We start from the raw sequence: 22127 nt of genomic DNA, 5'->3' as shown, positions 1-22127 counted from the left end.
TCTGCTTGCACCTGGGAAGAGGTCTGGATGGAAAAGTTAAAGGCAGGTCAATAGATCAAAGAAGAGACCAAGGCTGTTGCTGCTACCTCTTAGCCCTTTCCCAAGCTGTTCTGTCTGCTTAAACAGCTCGTCCACTCCACCCAACACCCAAACCTCTGACATTGTTCTTCAAGGTCTCACCTATTAATGGCACATGATCTTGGTCAGATGACATTATAGGAAATTCAGTTCAGTTCAGTCCCTCAGTTGTGTCCGACACTTTGTGACCCCATGGACTGCAGCACGCCAGGCTTCCCTGTCCATCACCATCTCCTGGAGCTTGCTCATACTCATGTCCATCGAGTCAGTGATGCCATCCAACCATCTCATCCACTGTTGTCCCCTTCTCCTTCCGCTTTCAATCTTTGCCAGCATTAGGGTCTTTTCCAATGAGTCAGTTCTTCACAACAGGTGGCCAAAGTACTGGAGTTTCAGCTTCAGCACCAGTCCTTCCAATGAATATTCAGAACTGATTTCCTTTAGGATGGACTGGTTGGATCTCCTTGCTGTCCAAGGGACACTCAGAGTCTTCTCCAACACCACAGTTCAAAAGCATCAATTCTTTGGTGCTCAGCTTTCTTTATGGTCCAACTCTCACATCCATACATGACTACTGGAAAAACCATAGCTTTGACTAGATGGATCTTTGTCAGCAAAGTAATGTCTCTGCTTTTTAATATGCTGTCTAGGTTGGTCATAGCTTTTCTTCCAAGGAGCAAGATTAAAATTCTTTTAATTTCATGGCTGCAGTCACCATCTGCAGTGATTTTGGAGCCCAAGAAAATAAAGTCTGTCACTGTTTCCATTGTTTCCCCATCTATTTGCCATGAAGTGATGGAACCAGATGCCATGATCTTAGTTTTCTGCATGTTGAGTTTTAAGCCAACTTTTTCACTCTCCTCTTTCACTTTCATCAAGAGGCTCTTTAGTTCTTTGCTTTTTGTCATAAGTATGGTATCATCTACATATCTGAGGTTGTTGATATTTCTCCCAGCAATCTTGATTCCAGGATTCCAATCTTGATTCCAATCTTGTGCTTCATCCAGTTTAGCATTTCTCATGATGTACTCTGCATGTAAGTAAAATAAGCAGGGTGACAATATACAGCCTTGACGTACTCCTTTCCTGATTTGGAACCAGTCTGTTTGTTCCATGTCCAGTTCCAACTGTTGCTTCTTGACCTGCATACAGATTTCTCAGGAGGCAGGTAAGGTGATCTGGTATTACCATCTCGAAGAATTTTCCACAGTTTGTTGTGATCCACACAGTCAAAGGCTTTGGCGTAGTCAACAAAGCAGAAATAGATGTTTTTCTGGAACTATCTTGCTTTTTCAATGATCCATTGGATGCAATTTGATCTCTGGTTCCTCTGCCTTTTCTAAAACCAGCTTGAACATCTGGAAGTTCACGGTTCACATATTGCTGAAGCCTGGCTTGGAGAATTTTGAGCATTACTTTGCTAGCGTGTAAGATGAGTGCAACTGTGCGGTAGTTTGAGCATTTTTTGGCATTGCCTTTCTTTGGGATTGTAATGACAAGTGACCTCTTCCAATCCTGTGGCAACTGCTGAGTTTTCCAAATTTGCTGGCATATTGAATGCAGCAGTTTCACAGCATCATATTTTAGGATTTGAAATAGCTCAACTGGACATTATAGGAAGCATCCTCTGAATTCCCAGGCTTGGCTAAGTACTTGGTACTTCCAAATCTTCTTGGGCAGGCTCACCTTCAGCACCTGGGCTTACTTCATACTGTGATGAGGTTACCTCTTTACACCAGGTGTGCAAACTCAACTGCTTACAGAGGCCAGAGAGATAACAAAAATAAGGATTCCTGGTGGTCCAGTGGCTAGGGCTCTGCATTCCCCTTGGTCAGGGAACTAAATCCCACATGCCACGACTAAGAGCCAGTGCAGCCAAATAGATAAATAAAAGGTAATAGAAGTAAGTGGAGCAGGTCAGACATGTTAATAGTCCTGGCTTTTAAAGGAAAACAAAAAATTCATCCATTTTAAATCACAGTTTCCTTGATCTACCTTTTGTTTTCTTTCAAGAGCATCATAGATACAGGAAGCATGTTACTTCTTTTATTAAGGAAAACAGTGCAGAAACTTCCCTGGTAGTCCAGTGGTTAAGGCTCTGCACTCCCACTACAGGGGCATGGGTTTGATCCCTGGTAGAGGAACTAAGATCCTATATGCTGCATGAAAGAAGTGAGAGTGAAAGTTAGTTGCTCAATCATGTCCAACTCTTTGCGATCCCATGGACTGTAGCCCACCAGGCTTCTCTGTCCATGGAATTCTCCAGGCAAGAATACTGGAATGGATTACCAATTCCTTCTTCAGGGTATCTTCCCAACCCTGGGATTGAACCAGGTCTCCTGTATTGCAAGGCAGATTCTTTACCATTCGACCCACCAGGAAAGTGTATGCTGCATGGTGAGGCCAAAAAAAAGAAAGAAAAAAGTGCACAACTGCAGCAGTGAATGGTCACTGACTCCCTCAGATATAATAGGGAGTGGAGGGGACTGTGGTCCATATTGGCACACTCCCTTCTAAATGCTGCTGCCATGTGAGAACGTAGGCCCAGGATTGCCAGCTCGACTAGCTTTCAAGAGCTGGAAATCAGATTTTTATTAAAATCTCCTAATTTTTAAATGTCTGCAACTAATTCAAAAGTGCTAAAGCATGTGTGGACAAACAGAACACTTCTGAAGGCCAGATTCAGCCCATCAGCCCCAGGTCTACCAACCCTCTGGCCTTTAGGATTCAGGGTGTATAGCATTTAACCCCAAGTCCTTCCAGATTAGCATAGGGTCTCGTACAGAGAAAGTACATGGTACATTTTTTAAGAAAACCCCCTGATATTCATTTAGTATTCACCAGACCAAGCACTTACACATACATTTATATTATCTCATAGCATCTTCAAAGTTTTATGAGGTAGGTAGGCTTGCTAAGGGCTTCCCAGGTGGCTTAATGGTAAAGAATCTGCCTGCAATGCAGGAGACACATGTTCAATCCCTGAGTCAGGAAGATCCCCTGAAGAAGGAAATGGCAGTCCACTCCAGTATTCTTGCCTAGGAAATCCCAAGGACAGAGGAACCTGGGAAGCTGCAGTCCATGGGGTGGCAAAAGAGTCAGACATGACTTAGTGACTAAACGACAAAGGCTTGCTAAAGGTTATAGAACTAGGAAGCAAGAGAGGCAGGACTCAAACTCAGGTCTGTCTGACTCCAGATTTTTTAGAAAGGTACTCTTCCATTTGGGAGCCAGTAAGGAAGAGTGGTTAAAACCATATTTCTCAGTTTAAGTCACTTTCCAGATTTGTCACTTTCCATTTGTCATCTCGGGCAACTTGTATGACATCTCTAAGCCTTCATTTTCCAATCTGTAAAATGGGGATAAAAAGTGTTAGCTACTCATAGGGCTGTTATAAGAATTAAATGAAATAAACAGACGCGGAAGAGCTCGTCAACACACAATAACTATTCTTTTCTTCGCTGCACTGGGCTTGTGATGCTGAACACAGGCTTTCTCTAGCTGCTGCAAGTGGGGGCTACTTTCATTGTGGTGCACAGTCATCTCCTTGCAGTGTCTCCTCTTGTTGCAGAGCACAAGCTCTAGGCATGTGGGCTCAGTAGTTGTGGTGCACGGGCTTAGTTGCTCCGTGGCATGTGGTACTTTCCTGATCAGGGATCGAACCCATGTCCCCTGCATTAGCAGGCAGATTCTAAACCACTGAACCACCAGGGAGGTCCCACAATAACTATTCTTATAGCCCCTGTATTTTCCCCTTTAGGATTACTAAATCATAGCCATCCACACCCACATCAGCTCCTTAGCACACAAACAGGCATATTTTAGTGGGATATCTTGTTACAAGACAAGAGAAAAGACAGGAAGTAACGCAAGCAGTCACTTCAGGTATCAGATGGCTGCCTTCTGAGCTGCCTGCACACTTGATAGGAATGAAAACGATCAAAATAAATGACAGTGCTCAGGGCAAGGGGCAAACTGTTCCCCTGCCAGGCTGTTCAATAAAAAAGGAACAGTTATCTTGGGTCTAAAGCTTCATCCCCACTGGAGCCTTGTGTTTCAAATCCCTTTAAGGTTAGAACCAACTTTCAAAAAGAATAATTAAATCTGGAAAGAAATGGGGTCAGCAGGTCTCACAGTGCTTTCAAACAGGAAGTCTTAGAGCTGGAGGAGGGAATGGCTGCCAGCAAAGCTGCTTTCCTGCATATCCAGGAAAACTCAATACAAAAACCCAAAGAACTACTCAGTCCTAGGAAGACGATATAGAAGCCTATCTAATCACGAACAAGTTGACCTTAGCTTTAAGTCATCCACTGTCAAAAGACTGGTTCTATTCATAAACTGATGCATTTCGGAACACTTTTGACTTCCTTAACAACAAAAAAATTATATTTAGTAATCACATAAACACAGAGGCTGTATTCATGCTAACAAAGAAATGAAATACCTAAGAATCAATATGCTGAGAGATGTGTACAGTCTATATAAAGAAAACTTCAAAATGTTATTGAAGAGATGAAAGATGATTTTAACATATCAAAACAGTGTTCCTGAGATATAAAATTGTAAAGATACCAGCTCTCAAAGTTAACCTATGGTCAACTCAGTGGTAGTCAATATTCCTATAGACTTTTTTAAAAGAACTCAACAAAATAATTCTAAATTTCATTTGGAAAAAAATGAATGGTGGGATATCATACTTTTATTTACTTATTTATACATTTTATTAAGTGTGCATTTTGATTTTGATTTTACAGCTTTATTGAGATACATTTTGCATTTAATTAAATTTACCTTTTCAAAGTATACAGATCAGTGGTTTTTAGTATATTCATAGAGTTGTGTCAACACCAGCACTCTGTAGTTTTTCTTTTTTTTTTTTTGGACTGGTCACTTAGCAGTGAAAACGTGAAATCCTAACCATTGGACCACCAGGGAATTCTCTATAATTTTTCAATACTAAAAAAATAAAAAACAAAAAACCCTGTACCATTAGCTCTCACTCATCTTTCCCATTCCCCATTTCCACACAAGTTAGTCCCAAGTAACTATTAATCTACATTTTGTCTGTATGCATTTGTCTATTCTGGAAGTTTTATATAAATAGAATTATACAATATCTGGCCTTTAGTGACTGGTTTCACTTAGCATAATGTTTTCAAGGTTTCTGTAGTAAGGATTTAACCTTGCCCAGATAGAAATCTGGCCTTTGTCCTGGGCTTTGGGAAGGCAATCTCTAAGCTCTTGAAAGGTCATGCATAATAGAAGTGCCTCTGTTTTTCTGGTAGCTTTGAGTCACCAGATCAATTCAGTTCAGTTCAGTCGCTCAGTCGTGTCTGATTCTTTGCGACCCTATGGATTGCAGCACTCAGGGCTTCCCTGCATTTGGTGTCATATTTTTTTGTTTTTTCATACTGTTCATGGGATTCTCAAGGCAAGAATACTGAAGTGGTTTGCCATTCCTTTCTCCAGCGGACCATGTTTTGTCAGAACTCTCCACCATGACCGGTACATCATGGTAGGCCCTACATGGCATGGCTTAGACAAAGCTGTGATCCACGTGATCAGTTTTTGAGTCACCAGATGGTCTGACAATATAATTTAGGTGGAAGCTAGCCACATCAAATAGTCTTACAGTGGGGGCTGGCCAGAAAGACTAACAATGTGATTTAGCACGGGGGCTTTAGGTCACAGTATCAGTAAACGTCTTAGAGGCTGGAGACTGAGATCAGCCACACAAGCAGTCAGTCACGCCTATGTGATGGAGGCTCAGTAAAAACTCTGGACACCAAGGTTCAGGTGAGCTTCCCAGCTTATGGTCACACAGTGGTGCCAGGAGAGAAATGCTCTTGGGCTACACAGGGAGGAGACAACTGGATTCTCCATTCTTGGAATCTTTCTGAACTCTGCCCTATTCACCTTCCCTTGGCAAATTTTTGTTAATTAATTAATTTATTTTAATTGGAGGCTAATTACTTTACAATATCGTAGTGGTTTTTGCCATACATTGACATGAATCAGCCACGGGTGCACATGTGTTCCCCATCCTGAAACCCCCCCTCCCTCCCCATCCCATCCCTCAGGGTCATCCCAGTGCAACGGCCCTGAGCACCCTGTCTCATGCATTGAACCCGGACTGACGATCTATTTCACATATGATAATATACAGGTTTCAATGCTATTCTCTCAGATCATCCCACCCTCGCCTTCTCCCACAGAGTCCAAAAGTCTGTTCTTTACATCTATGTCTCTTTTGCTGTCCCACGTATGGGATCATCATTACCATCTTTCTAAATTTCATATATATGTGTTAATATACTGTACTGGTGTTTTTCTTTCTGACTTACTTCACTCTGTATAATAGGCTCCAGTTTCATCCACCTCATTAGAACTGATTCAAATACATTCTTTTTAATAGCTGACTAATATTCCATTTGGAGAAGGAAATGGCAACCCACTCCAGTATTCTTGCCTGGAGAATCCCAGGGACGGTGGAGCCCGGTGGGCTGCCGTCTATGGGGTCGCACAGAGTCGGACACGACTGAAGCGACTTAGCAGCAGCAGCAATATTCCATTGTGTATATATATGTACCACAGCTTTCTTATCCATTCGTCTGCTGATGGACATCTAGGTTGCTTCCGTGTCCTAGCTATTGTAAACAGTGCTCCTCGGCAAATTTTTTAACAATTTATTTATTTTTGGCTGCACTATGTCTTCATTGCTGGAACTAGGCTTGTGTCTAGTTGCAATAAACAGGGGCTACTCTCTAGTTGTGGTGCACAGGCTTCTCATTGCAGTGTCTTCTCTTGTTGCAGAGCACAGGCTCTAGAGTGCACAGACTTCAGTAGTTGTTGTTCATGGGCCCTAGAACTCTGGTTCAGTAACTGTGGTCATGGGCATGGTTGCAGGGCAGCACCTGGAATACTCCTGGACCAGGGATTGATTGAACCAGTGTCCCCTGTATTGGCAGGCAGATTGCCAACCACTAGACCGCCAGGGAAGTCCCCTGTCGCTAATTTTCATCTGGATCCTTTCCCTATAATAAACCAGAAAATAAGCATAACACCTTTCAGTAAGTTCTATGTGTCGTTCTAATAAATTGTCATCAGGACTTCCCTGCTGGCTCAGATGGTAAAAAAAACCTGCCGTCTATGCAGAAAACCCAGGTTCAGTCCCTGGGTTGGGAAGATCCCCTGAAGAAGGGAATGGCAACCCACTCCAGTATTCTTGCCTAGAGAATTCCATGGACAGATCATGGGGTCACAAAGAGTCAGACACGACTGAGTGACTAACACACACACAATGAATTGTCAAAACTAAATGTGGCTTTGCTGCTGCTGCTGCTAAGTCACATCAGTTGTGTCTGACTCTGTGCAATCCCATAGTCAGCAGCCCATCAGGCTCCCCTCCCTGGGATCCTCCAGGCAAGAATACTGGAGTGAGTTGCCATTTCCTTCTCCAGTGGCTTTAGGAACTCCCAAATTTGCTGTTGGTGTTAAGAAGTGAAGGTAATCTCTTACAAACATCTTCTAACTTTGGAAGTTGGCTGAACTCACTCAAGGTTTGTTGATATTTTAGCATGTAGCAATACTACAGTCCTTTTTTTTGCCAAATAATATTCTATTCTATGGATATATCACATTTTGTTTATCCTTTCATCAGCTGATGGACATTTGGGTTGTTTCTACTTTTTGGTTTTTATGAATAATGCTGCTATGAACATTTGTGCACAGGTTTTTGTATGGACATGTATTTTCAATTCTTAGTTATAAATCTAGGAGTAGAATTGCTAGGTCACATGGTAACTTCAATGTTCAATTTTTGAGGGACTGCCAAACTGTTTTCCAAGGTGACTACACTATTTTCTAATACTACCAGCAGTGTATGAGGATTCAAATTTCTCTATATCCTCATCAATATCTGTTATTGTCTTTCTTTTTCATTTTACTCATTCTAATGAGAATGAATTAGTATCTCACTGTAGTTTTGATTGGCATTTCCCTGATTCCTAATGATGTTGAACAAATTTGCATGTGATTATTGGCTATTCACATATTTTCTTTGAAGAAATACCTACTCAAATGCTTTGCTCATTCTTTTAAATGGATTATGTCTTTTTGTTGTTAACTTGTAAGAGTTCTTCTGACTACAAGTTCCTTATCAGATATTATGATTTGCAAATATTTTCTCTCATTCTGTAGGTTGTTTTTCACTTTCCTGATGGTGTCCTTTCAAGCACAAAAGTTTTTAATTTTCATGAAACCCAATTTATCTATATTTTCTCTTGTCGTTCATATCTATGGGCTGACAGTAGACTATATTGTAAAACTTGTGCTAATTTTCTTAGAAGTATTAATGACAATGTGGTTACAAAGAGAATTCCTTAATTCTTAGTTGATGCATGCTGAAGAGTTTGGAAGGAAATATGTGCTACTTTGACATTGACATTTTGGAGATTCTAGGTCAATTGTCCTATAAAATGTCTCCACATTCCGGATTTTTCTGCGTTCTTCCTAATGCTGTTTAACTAGTGCCTCTAGAGCCTGAATTTCTTGTGAACTGGAAGTTAGATCTGGTTTGATCAGGTAATTTGAGAACATCCTGTCAGAAAAAACTAGTATCAGATTGTCCCTCCATCCAGATTTCTAGAAAGGTACATTTTTTCTTTTGCAGTTACTAAGTAATATGTGAATCTAGCCTTTTAAACTATAGTTCAGTACAAATCAGAACTTTGATTTTAAAATCTGTTTTAAAGATTGTGAAGGCATATGAAAGGATTCTAATAAGGAAGAACAGTGAGGTAGGACACTGCTACTTTTCACCAGGAAATGAATATCAGTAAATAAAGCAGCAATATCTAAAGCACAATGGCATCAAAGCATAAAATACTGATACTGCAATAAATAAAAACATTCATCATATAGGACAATAGACTGTTAGCTGGAACGCACCCTAGAAATAAAATTGAGTTTAATTGCCTCACTTTACAAATGCACAGCCTGAAGCTCAAGAAGCTTAATAAATGCTGTTAAGGCCAATTAAATTAAGTCCAGAAAATAATAATTGTTTTTTGAGTGCTTACTCTATCCTGGACATTGTTCTAAGCACTTCACATGATTAAATTAACTGATGAGTTTATTTAATTATCCCAAAAGCTTTATGAAAATAGGTTTTACTTAACTTTCTCTCTCTCTCTCTTTTTTTTTTTTTTGGTCCAGCAAGAAACTTAGAACTTAAAATAACTTGCCCTAATTTACAGGTGGTAAATTAGGATGCTAGGATGGGAACCCAGGAAAGCTGACTCAAGAATCTGTGTGTTTAGCAGCTCCATCCTATTACCTCCCAAGTTGTCACTTGTGGCTACAGGGCCACAGCTGGTTAGAAATCAAATTAGGCCCAAGGTTCTCTGAGGATGAATTCTTCCCTCCATCTGGAACACCAAGAGTGGGCTGAGTTGATTGTTTCTCGTAATCTGGGGCATCACCAATTCTAGCCTGGCTAGGCAGTCTCTTATGAGCAGGCAGCTGCTAATAACCTATGATAATGAGGGAAGAATGCTACCAGGAAGATCCAGCAGAACTGAACACAAAGCTAGAGTGTGTGCTTAGTTGCTCAGTCTTGCCCAACTTTTTGTGACCCCATGGACTGTAGCCCCCCAGGCTCCTCTGTCCGCGGGATTCTCCAGTTAGGAACACTGGAGTGGGTTGCCATGCCCTCCTCCAGGGGATCTTCCCAACCCAGGGATCGAACCCAGGTCTCCCGCATTGCAGGCAGATTCTTTACCGTCTGAGCCACCAGGGAAGCCCAAGAATAGTGGAGTGGGCAGACTGTTCCTTCTCTAGGGGATCTTCCCGACCCAGGAATCAAACTGGGGTCTCCTGCATTGCAGGCCAGTTCTTCACCAGCTGAGCTACCAGGGAAGCCCCTTAGGGTATAATATTGTACTACTTTTGCAATAGATTTGCCTTCTCCATTATGTTTTACTAAGATTGGTGTTAAAGTCATTTGCTATTCCCTATATACCCCATGGACAGCAAGAGACCACAAATAATAGAAATGCTTCACATGGATAGCCTCTGCAAAAAATGAGAGTGAGTGCATGCTCAGTTGTGGCTATCTCTTTGCAACCCCATGGACTGTAGCCCGCCAGGCTCCTCTGTCCATGGAATTTCCCAGGCAAGTATACTGAAGTGGGTTGTCATTTCCTTTTCCAGGGCATCTTCCTGTGGGTTGTCATTTCCTTTTCCAGGGGATCTTCCTTGCCCAGGGATCTAACCCAAGTCTCCTGAGTTGCAGGCAAATTCTTTACAGCTGAGCCACCAGGGAAGCCTGTGAAAAAAATGAGATAATTGTAAAAGGTCTTCTCCACCCTTTCCTTTCAATCCTACATCCCAGATCTTGGTCTATATCTTACTGATTTCCCATGTTAATTATTTTAACCTTTTCCTCAGGGGCCTCCTTTGTGTTTCATCGCTATAGAAACCCATTCTGCCTTAAGAATCATCTTTAGGGACAGTTTCTAAAGTCTTCCTTCTGCTCCAAATTACCTGCTGAGTTAAATCTAAGGTTCTTGATCTTGGCTTCAGGACTTTCTCTAATTTGCTCCTCTTTTATTCTCTTTTTAGAAATAATACATTCCTGGAGCAGAGGTTAAAGCAGATCACTATCAGTGAAAATATTAATTGAAATAACTAATATATTTACACAGTACTTTAGATTTGAGTAAAACATATTCACCTACATTACCTCAATCACTCTATGATAGATACATAAAACAGGTAACATGATCAGCATTTTAAATTTGATAAAACTGGGGGCCAAAGAATTTAAGTATCTTGACCATGATAACACAGCTTACTGGTGAAGCTATAGCTTGAATTTATATTTTCAGACTCCAGGTCATGCTTGGTACATTATACAGTCTGATCAAAGATCCAGCATTTACCAAAATATTTTTTTTTTCTTTTGGCTTATATCCTGTGGCAGATAGAATTCTAAGATCTCTCCCAAGATCCTCTCCCCAGCCCTGCCCCTTGTATACACCCTGCAATAACCCTGGAGCTGTGAATATGATGAGACATCAGTCCTGTGATTGTGTTATGCTACAAGTTGATTTTAAAATAAGATTTTCTGGGTGGGCCTGACCTAATCTGTGAGCCCTATAAAAACAAAAGAGTTTTCTCTGGCCGATAGCAGAAGAGAAAGTCAGAGAGATGTGCTGTATCTGGCCTGAAAGAAAGCAAACAGCCATCCTGTGAACTGACCAAGCGGTCACGTGGGAAGGACATGAGGGTGGCCTATAGGAAGTGAAGGTGGTCCTCCTCAACGGCACACAATGAAACAGGGACCTCGGTCCAGCAACTGCAACAACTAGAATGAGCTTGGAAATGGATTTTTCTTCAGAGCCTCAGCCTGATGAGGATCCAGCTCAACATTGTGATTTCAGGTTTATGAGACCCAGAGCAGAGAACCCATGCATGCTCTGCCAGCCTTCTGACCTAAGAGATGTGAGCTCAGAGTGCTGTTTCAACCTTAGTGCTGTTTCAAGCCACTAAGTTTGTGACAACGTGTTATACAGCAATAGAAAACAAATACATCTAATATTCCCTTTGTTGTTGTTTAGCTGCTAAATTGTGTCTGACTTTTTTGTGACCCCCATGGGCTGTAGCCCGCCAGGCTCCTCTGTCCATAGGATTTCCCAGGCAAGAATACCGGAGTAGGTTGCCGTTTCCCCCTCCAGGGGAATCTTCCCAACCCAGGGATCAAACCCACATCTCCTGCATTGGCAGGTGGGTTCTTTACCACAGAGCCCTTACTCTTCTTAAAACACACATTTTATGAAACCACTTCTATGGCCCTAGGAACCCAAGATGTGCTCTGAATCTCAGCAGATACAAAGTAAATGTTACTGATGCTGAATGAGGCTAAGGAGGCCCTTCTCACAGTACAGTGGTAAGAACTAGACCAGGCATTTTTTTAATTTTACTTTTTAATTGTCTTATAGTAAAACTGATTTTTTTTTTGGGTGTACTGTTCTATGAATTTTAGCACATGCATAGTTGTGTATAATCACCATCACAATCAGATATAGAACAATTCCATCATCCCCAACGTTGTTTTGCAGTGGTCACATGTTTCCCCTACTGCTCATCCCTGGCAACCATTGATCTGTACTCTGTCACTATTATTTTCTCTTTTCAAGAATGTCATAAATAGGGACTTCCCTGGCGGTCCACTAGTTGAGAGTCCACCTGCCAATCAAGGGACATGGGCTAGATCCCTGGACTGAAAAGACCCCACATGCTGTGGGGCAACTAAACCCATGCGCCACAACTACTGAAGCCGGAGCGTCCAGAGCCTGCACTCCGCAGCAAGGGAAGCCACCACAGTGAGCAGCCCGCACACAGCGACGCAGAGCAGGCCCTGCTTCCGCAGCTGGAGGAAGCCCGCACGCAGCAACAAAGACCCAGGGCAGCCAAAAGTAATATATTAATAAATAAAAGCTTTTTATAAAAAGAATGTCATAAATAAAATCACATAATACGTAATCTTTTGAGACTGGCTTCTTTCACTCATCATGATGCCCTGGAGATTCATCTAAGTTGCTGGACGTACCACTAGGTCTCTGAAATGACATATTTTTAAATCTCTCTATCTAGAAGTTTAAAACCTAGAGAAAAGTACTGAGAATCATCAGATGTTGAACACTAGAAGGGATGGTTGATATTACCTAGGCCCATGCTGTCCTTTTATAGATAAGAAATCTGAAATCCAGTGAGGGTTGAGGACTTGCCCAAAATTGTATAGGCACAAGTGAATGGTGAGAGAGATTCAGTCTCCCTGGAAGTCACATAACCCATTGAAATTTATGAAACGTGGTAAATGTTAAGACTAGGGGAAGAACAAGAATTATGGGAGCACAGAAAATAACCGTTGTATAAATTCCTTTTTGTTGCAAGTGATCATAAACTTAAACTAGTTGAAAGCAACAAAATAATTTATTGGCTCACTTGATTAAAAAATATTCAAGGTGGTGTGGTCTTCAGGCACTGCTGTATCCAAGAACTTCCATGATGTTGTCAGAGGTCTCAACTCCATCAACCTCTTACTCCCCCTCTCTTTATCCTCTGGCCTCTCCACTTTGCATGGTGGCTTCATTCTTCTCTGCCATAGGCTCTCGCCTTATGCCAGGAAAGATGCTGTGCGTGCGTGCATGCTCAGTCATGTCCGACTCTTTACGACCCCACGGGCTACAGCCCGCCAGGCTCCTCTGTCCGTGGGATTTCCTAGGCAAGAATGCTGGAGTGGATTGCCAGTTCCTTCTCCAGGGGATTTTCCAGACCCAGGGATGGAAGCTGCGTCTCCTGCATTGGCAGGTGGCTTCTTTACCACTGAGCCACCTGGGAAGCCCCCAGGAAAGATAGATACTGGTAACTCAGGCCTACACCCCTATAGCATCTGATCCAAATGAAAGATATATGCTTTCTCTCCTAACTCCATAGATCAAACCTCTAGCAACTCTGTTTCTTTTACTGATTCCTCTCATATCCCCAACTTCTAAACTCCAGAAGTCTGTCCTTGGACCACTTCTCTTCTGCACCTACACTCACTCCATTAGTAACCTCATCTGGTATCATGAATGTAAATACTATCTCTCTCCAAAGGTCTCCACCCTTGATCACTACCCCCACACTAAAAACTTGTATATAAACTGCCTATTTTATACCTTTACTTGGATATCTAACAAGGCATTTCAAATGTAACACGTTCAAAGCCCAATTCTGATCTTCCCCCACAAACGTGGCCCTCTCTCAGTTTTCCCATCTCAGTAAATGGCAACTCTGTCCTAGTTGGAGTCATCCCTGATTACTCTCTTTCATACCTCACATCAATTCCATCATCAAAATTTGTTGTTTATATCTTCGAAATAGATCCAGATTCCAACTTAGCCTTATCATATCCACTACTAACTCCCTGCCTAAGCCATCAGCATCTCTCCCCAAATTATCTTAAAAGTTACCCACCAGTCTCCCCATTTCCTTCCTTGCTTCTTGGAATCCATTTTTAATATAGTAGCCATAATGATCTTCTTAAAACATAAGTCAGATCAAGTTTATTCTCTGCTCGGAATCTCCAGTGTAATCTCTATATGCTGCAAAGGAGTGATCACCAAGATATATTAACAAGTGGAAAAAGCAAAGTGAAGAAACATGTCTATGTGTTATGATCGTTCAGTCATGTCTGACTCTTTGCGACCCCATGGACTGTAGCCCATGGAATTCTCTGGACCTATTTATCTATAAACTGTATAGACCCCATGGACTATACAGTCCATGGAATTCTCCAGGCCAGAATACTGCAGTGGGTAGCCTTTCCCTTCTCCAGGGGATCTTCCCAACCCAGGGATCAAACCAAGATCTCCCCGAGGTCTCCCTTGTATTTAACTTGTCAACTCCTTTATTTAACCTGTCAATCCTTTCATTTAATGTTGTCACCCCCATTTGGGAATGCAAATGTCTTCTACATTTGGGACCACAACAAAGGAAATTAGATTAAATGGGGAGTAAAATAAAGTGCACAATTTAATACTATTAATATTATTATTGCAACTAATACTGCACAATTTCACTCATCTCACATGCTAGCAAAGTAATGCTCAAAACTCGCCAAGCCAGGCTTCAACAGTACGTGAACCAAGAACTTCCAGATGTTCAAGCTGGATTTAGAAAGGCAGAGGAACCAGAGATCAAATTGCCAACATCCATTGCATCATCGAAAAAGCAAGAGAGTTCCAGAAAAACATCTATTTCTGCTTTATTGATTATGCCAAAGCCTTTGACTGTGTGGATCACAACAAACTGTGGAAAATTCCTCAAGAAATGGGAATACCAGACCACCTGACCTGCCTTCTGAGAAATCTGTATGCAGGTCAAGAAGAAACAGTTAGAACTGGACATGCAACAACAGGCTGGCCCCAAATAGGAAAAGGAGTACATCAAGGCTGTACATTGTCACCCTGCTTATTTAACTTATATGCAGAGTACATCATGCGAAATGCCGGGCTGGATGAAGCACAAGCTGGAATCAAGATTGCCGGGAGAAATATCAATAACCTCAGATATGCAGATGACACCACCCTTAGGGCAGAAAGCAAAGAGGAACTAAAGAGCCTTTTGATGAAAGTGAAAGAGAAGAGTGAAAAAGTTGGCTTAAAACTCAACATGCAGAAAACTAAGATCATGGCATCCGATCCCATCACTTCATGGCAAATAGATGGGGAAACGGTGGAACCAGTGGTAGACTTTATTTTCTTGGCTCCAAAATCACTGCATATGGTGACTGCAGCCATGAAATTAAAAAAATTTTAATCTTGCTCCTTGGAAGAAAAGCTATGACCAACCTAGACAAGCATATTAAAAAACAGAGACATTACTTTGCTGACAAACATCCACCTAGTCAAAGCTATGGTTTTTCCAGTACTCATGTATGGATGTGAGAGTTGGACTATTAAGAAAGCAGAGTGCCCAAGAATTGATACTTTTGAACTGTGGTGTTGGAGAAAACTCTTGAGAGTCCCTTGGACTGCAAGGAGATCAAACCAGTCCATCCTAAAGGAAATCAGTCTTGAATATTCATCGGAAGGATTGATGCTGAAGCTGAAACTCCAACATTTTGGCCACCTGATGTGAAGAAGTGACTCACTGGAAAAGACCCTGATGCTGGGAAAGATTGAAGTTGGGAGGAGAAAGGGATAGGGAATGAGATGGTTGAATGGCATCACCGACTCCATGGACATGAGTTTGAGTAAGCTCTGGGAGTTAGTGATGGACAGGGAACCTTGGTGCGGGGCAGTCCATGGGGGTCCCAAAGAGTCGGACACGACTGAGCGACTGAACTGAACTGAAAATAAAGCGACTTAAAAGGCCTCTCAACTTCGTTAGTATCTTGCTTAGGGAGCGCTCTATCATGCCATAGTGTAAGAGCGATGCGTTTTGTTTTTCCTTAACTGAAGCGTATATCCCAGAACTCTGGTTGAGAACGGAACCGAATTGTAGTCTTGCTCAAAGAACGACAAGTCCCAGAAGGCAGTTCGGCTAGGGCGCCTGCGCACCGCGCGCTCCTTCCTTCCCACAGCTCTCCGCCCGGGAAAGGCCCGCCCCGCGGTGCTGTCGCTCGCGCTGGAAGAAGCGGAAGAAGATGGCGCTCACCAGGTGGGTTTGTTGATTTGGGTCCTCGATACGGAAGGGTCTGGGAGTACCCTCCTTTTTCATTTCTCTGCCCACACTCTCCGGGCGGTCACCCGGCCCGGGCCACAGAGCAACTGTAGGCCGAGGCCACGGCTGGGCCCTCCTGCCGGCCGCCGGGACGGCTAGGCCTCGCCGAAGCTGGGGTCTTTTCCTCAGCGGCTTTCCGGGTTGAGTTCGCCCCCTCACTAGGGCCGAAGTCACGGCGTGGCTGATAGGTCTCTGGCCTGAGAGACCGGGGAGTCGCGCGTGTTTTTCGCCTGGGCGTCTTGGGGGTGTGGAGGGCGCTGCTTGTGGTCCGCGGCTCGGGTGGGCGCCGTGGGGTGTGTGGAGGGCAGGGGCTTATTTGGGCGGAGTGAAGAGGCCGGGAGACGGCGACTGCCCTGCTGTTTGTTCGCCTAAGTGTTTTCTTCTGTTTCTGTCCCAAACCAGGACTCCTGGGGAAAAAAAAGGTGGGGGGCGGAGGGAGCGGTACTGAAGGAGATTTAAAATCAAAAGCCACAGTAGTGGCCGCTGTCTGCTGGTTCGCGCCGCTGCCCCGCACTTTTAACTTTGGGCCTTTTTAGAATTTCTTCCCGAAGATAGAACCGCGTAAGCTCTTTGCAGTTCCCGGTTGCCTTGGCAACTGCTGGTGATTAAAGTGGTCCCCGCCTTTAAGGGAAAGATGCTTAAGGAGGAGATTCCAAGGAGTTATGTAACTCCGACCTTGCTGCCCCATCTAAGTAGAAAACTTTCCGCGCAAACGAACTGCAACAGGAAAAGTTGAGTGCCCAAAAGGGTAAAGAAAGAAATCGCGTTAGGACATCTGCCTCAGCTCCCCTGACACTCTTCATTCTCCTCGTTCGCGTTTGTCTTGGCTGATGACCGTTATGAACCCTAAAAATACTTGGATGAGAGATTTCTTTTGGGTGCCTTGCTCTGTCCTAGGGTTTGTGTGTATACAGAAGGAAATCTGACAGTCTTTGGCAGCAGGGAAGATTGGGGTACAACGCCTACAGATATGAAACAATAATACAGAATGCTTATTATGTAGTACTAGCCTAAAGTGCGAAAAGAATTAGATGGAATGGGCTGAATGAACTGGAGCGTTTTCTTTAGTAAGTGTTGCATGCAGCAGACATTTCAGTGAGTGCCCTCCAGGTGGGAGGCAATGTGACAGAGACTAGTAGTGTTATGAGGAAAGGCTTTGTGGAAAAGATGGAATTGAAAAGGATATACAGCAAAAATACCAGAGATCTTGTCAGTATTGAGTGCTTAAAATTGCAATAGCAGAGTGCAGTCATTAAATAGCTTGTCTTGGGGACTTACATAGCTTTCTGATTTTGCGGAGTTTTAGCTGATTTGGTTTCTATAGAGAGTCTCAAGTTTCCAGGTGAAGTGTTGTTATCTCTAAGATCTCCCAGAGATTCTTAACAGCAGAGACTAGTAAAAAGCAAAGGATAGACTAAGATGTCTCCACCTGGCTCTACTGACATTTTGGGCTGGATAATTCATTCTTGTATGGGGCTGTCCTACTTATATTAAGATGTTCATAAGTATCTTTAGCTTGTACCCAGTAGATGCCAGTGGCATCCCCACCCCTTCTGCTCCCTCTACCTCACAAGTTAAAACAAAATGTCTCCAGATGTTGTCAGATATCTGCATTGTAGTTATGTTGCCTCCAGTTGAGAAATACTGAGGTAGACTTTTGCTCACTTAAGCAGCCCACCCCTACCATTGGGAAGTACCTCATAGGATTGTCATCCTTTACAGGGAACAACAACATTAAGACGTCTGGAAGGCTAGGATGTGTTCTCATTATAATCCAGGCCAGATTACCTGTTTACTAGATTGTCCAGACTCTGCCTTGTCAAGCTGCCTTCCTTTTGATCATTTTAGTGACTAGTTCTTCCAACAAAAGGTAAAAGAGAAATGAAACCTAAGTAAATATTTTGACTTCTTTGTTTCTGACTTTGTATCCCTCTTATGTGTTAGTATACATGGTTTACTGAAAACAGCTATGGTATAAGCCCAAAATGTTTTGACTCCTTTCATCCATTCATTTGCTTAGTAAATTGCATGTGTTGGATCGCATGGGTTGAAAGTCTACTGTGTGTCAGCTAGTGTTGCTATTGAGTCAGTCAGGGAATCTTCTTAGCCTCAGAGTTTACATTCTAGGGAAGACAGACTGTAGGAGTAAACAAATCAATAACAATTTCGGGTAGTAAGTACTAGGAATAAAATAAAGGTTTAGAGAGTGACGCAAAGAGCGGGGTGGAATGCTGTTTTGGTCAGGTAACAGCTGTAGGGAGGTATAATTGAGCAGGAACAGGAATACTAAGAAGCAAGCACTGAAGAATCTGATGAAGAGTTTTCTTAATAAGTAAATAGAATACCTATGGCAGTGGGAAAGCAAATGTAAAGATACAGAGATGGCTTCTTTAAAGAAAGGCAGTAAGTTTGTCGTGACTGAAAAATGATGAGTGCAAAGGGTAGAGTGAATTTATTTCTCTAGCCAACGTTTAAGTAGGCCCTATTGTGAGCTAGTTAGGCAGTGCCTTAAGAGTTAAGGATTAAAGAAACAGAAAGTGTGATTCCTGCCCTCAAGTTGCCTACAGTCTAATGAGAGAAAGAAAGATAAATCAATAGTGATTCCAGTACAGTACGACAGATGTTGTAGTAGTGGTGCGCAGAGGGTCTTGTGAGAGCATAGGTGCAGGGCAACTAACTTACACTGGGGGAATTGTGGAACAGCTCCAAGCAATCAAATATTTATGGAACACACACTGAATGGTATCCAGACTCTGTGCCACATTGTTCATGGGTGGTCTCATTTAATACTTACAACAGCTCTGAGAGGTAGATAATCTTTTGGTCCATCATTACAAATGAGAAAACTGAAGTTCAGAGAGGTAAGCAACTAATCCAAGTTAGTGTGTGGCATAGACAGCTTCTGAACTCAGAGTTCTTCCCATCACATTACCTGACCTGCCAGACTGGATTAGATTCTTCTGACATTCGATGTCGAAACACTCTGTACTTTTTCTGATCACTTAGTATAATTGGTAATTACGGATTTGTGTGATTTTTATCTCTCTCTACAGCACGCATGTATCTTTCTCAGTTCATCATCTCCTTTCCTACCTAGCACAGTGACAGCACCCCAGCAACCAATAAATATTTTTTTAATAAATAAGCTCTGCTGCTTATTCAAATATTCTTACTAGCCAAGAATCACAAAGGAACCCTAACTTTTCCATTGGGTGTATTATTTACATACTGGAATCCTTTTGTGGTACTTTGGTATATCTCTGTAATAACTTTTATCATACTTAAAAGTTAAGAATGGTTAAAACCTCTTAAGTTTTAAATTACATTCAAAACTAGATACCCTTGGGAAAATGCACTTAAATATGCATCTCCTGTTCTCTTTCTTTTTTTATCCACCTCTTTGTTACTTTCAGTGCTAATACTTATTTTTTTGTATTGATGCTAAAATAGTTGAACGTAGGAAGCATAATGGTAAAATAGTTAAAAATAAGAAGTAAAAGAATAGTAAAGTGCTTGGTTCAGCAGCACATGTACTAAAATTGGAACAATACAGATAAGATTAGCGTGGCCTCTGCACGAAGATGACACGCGTGAAGTGAATATGAAATTTGTGAGGTGTTCCATTTTTTTTTTTAAGGGGTATTAAAGACACTAAGAAAATCATATTCTAGAGAGTTGACCCCTCGGTAATTGAGAAAATTTACTTGTTACAAGAAAAGAAATATGGAGGCATAAAAACTCGTGGTTTATTATGTGAAATATCTGTTAATTTTGGGCACTGGTTGCCTGCATCCTGGTCAGATATTTTTGCTGTATGTCTCTGAGTACTTATTTCTTTTCCAGGCATAATAAAGCAAGAAGTATTTAACCCTGCCATAAATCATTGGAAAGTTTGCTCTTTTGCTCAAAGGAAGAAATATTATAGGAAAATAGTGTTTCATGGCCAAATTGCAAAGATAAAATGTAAGAGTTTTTAAAATTCTTACCTTTTTTGTCTTTGTTTCTAGCTTTTTACCTGCACCTACTCAGCTGTCTCAGGACCAGCTTGAGGCTGAAGAAAAGGCACGATCCCAGAGATCACGACAGACCTCACTGGTCTCCTCCCGAAGAGAGCCTCCCCCGTATGGTTACCGGAAAGGCTGGATACCTCGGTTATTAGAGGTAAACGGTTTTGCTAAAGTTTATTATAGCACCTTTGTAAAGTAAATGTAAACCCTAGAACTGTTGCATAAGAGTTCCGGTATGATAGAGATTCTGGTTGTGAGCTCTCAAGACATGTACTTCCCTCAGAAGATTGAGCTTTTTGTTCTTGCTTATTCTCATTGCTTTGATCACTGGAGAAGCATACCAATGTATGTCTCTTATGTCAAACTGTTACTCATGTACAGAAGCAGTTAACATACCCTTTATAAATTGGGGCTTATAGTGTATGGAAAATAATGGGGAAGTAAGAGAAAAAAATGTAAGAATGGTTTCATGTTCAGATACCTTTCCCTCCAGCTTCCCTACGTGCACAGTGCCACATCACCCTGAAGAAACAGCTCTCCTCCAGGGAAAACTCTGGCAGCATTTGCTTTTCTGATTTCTTTCCTGTTAGGTGTAGTGGATAGAACACAGACAAGAAGATTTTTTTAATTAATCTTTTTTTCCTTATAGCTGTGTTCCTTACTATTTGTGTGACCCTGGACAGATCCTAAGCTCTCTTCCTCTATTTTCTTATCTTCAATAGGAGAATGTACAGCTTAGATCAATTTGGGGGAAGGTATAAGAGACAGAATTTGATGGTTAATTCAGAGTCAGTGAGGGAGAATGAGGAATCTGAAATGATCTTTTTTATGTCTCTAGCTTGATCGCAAAGAACAAACTTTGTTAGCAGCACTTAATTCTCCTCATTACTCAGCATCTTGTACATCAGTTCAATGCATATTCCTTTCCCTAATTCCAAGGGCAGACTGCCCATGCTTGATCACCTTTTTTACCTAGCCAGAAATGCAGACACTTGAGGCTTGCCTCCCCAAGGCCTCTTCCTGTTTCTTCTCCACCTTCCTATTTTCATTCTGACTCCTGCAAATTTTCCTCCTCCACTTCCCAAGGAATATACTTGCTCTATTAAAAATCTCTGTGCCTATTCATTTGTACCCAGTTATTGTAATTTTATCACTTTGTTTTGTTCTCTCTTTACATGGTTATAATTTTGCTTCACAAATAGGAAGGGTCAAGTCCTAAACTTTTTTTCACATGCCTCCAAGTGGTGATCATGGAACTAATTATTCATTGGATTGAAATATGTTGCTCAGCACCTATAAAAAAGCAACTGTATCCTCAGCCTCTCTCCTTTGTCATTATCCCTGCCTGCCACATTCTTTGTACAGCCTAGAAGAGGAACACCCAGCTAAATCAGGTCTTCTCTTAACATATTCCCTGGTGGGTTTTTTTGTTTGGTTGGTTTTTGCTCAACTATACTCTGATCTTTTATTAATTCCAGTGTCTGAAGGCCAGCCTTCTGACACCTCTGAAGGTATTTTTGTTGTTGTTGCTTTTATTTTCACTGATAATGTTAATTTGTGAGAAGCAGAGCAAAATAAATGATTATCAAGGAGGCCATAATGCTGTCTTATCTGGGGCAAAAAGGTAGTACTTGCCATTATCTAATAGAAGACTTGAGTGTCTCTTTTAAGGGATTATAGATATTCTATGTTTGGCCTCTCAATAGATTAGAGTGAGGATGGCAGGCATCATCTACATACAACAGAAATTGCATCCTTACTTTCATTTCA

General features: G+C 41.9%; 1 protein-coding gene, 1 long non-coding RNA gene and 1 other non-coding gene across 4 annotated transcripts in view; 2 read left to right on the top strand and 1 right to left on the bottom strand.

Annotated features, from left to right (window-relative positions):
* Positions 1-10036: 10036 nt before the first annotated feature.
* Positions 10037-16911, bottom strand: LOC145513639 (uncharacterized). Its single transcript, XR_014059611.1, has 2 exons — positions 13087-16911; positions 10037-10405 (listed from the first exon to the last, which is right to left on the bottom strand). It is a non-coding gene; the product is annotated as an uncharacterized LOC145513639 (long non-coding RNA).
* The window catches only part of SNW1 (SNW domain containing 1), a 32893-nt gene continuing 27017 nt past the window's right edge, over positions 16252-22127 (top strand). For both annotated transcript variants that reach the window (XM_081510559.1, XM_081510558.1), the window contains exons 1-2: positions 16252-16287; positions 20358-20511. In XM_081510559.1, the coding sequence (XP_081366685.1) occupies positions 16274-16287; positions 20358-20511 (168 nt within the window). In that variant the 5' untranslated portion in view covers positions 16252-16273. The remainder of the gene's footprint in view (positions 16288-20357; positions 20512-22127) is intronic.
* LOC145515929 (U6 spliceosomal RNA) lies at positions 19860-19962 on the top strand. The gene has a single exon (XR_014061134.1). It is a non-coding gene; the product is annotated as a U6 spliceosomal RNA (small nuclear RNA).

This window comes from Giraffa tippelskirchi, chromosome 7, assembly GCF_054371585.1.
Source record: "Giraffa tippelskirchi isolate mGirTip1 chromosome 7, T2T-mGirTip1v1.2.pri, whole genome shotgun sequence".
In the NCBI taxonomy this organism is placed as follows: Eukaryota; Metazoa; Chordata; class Mammalia; order Artiodactyla; family Giraffidae; genus Giraffa; species Giraffa tippelskirchi.
Note: the sequence above shows the minus strand (reverse complement) of the source record. Positions and strands in the feature narration are given on the sequence as shown.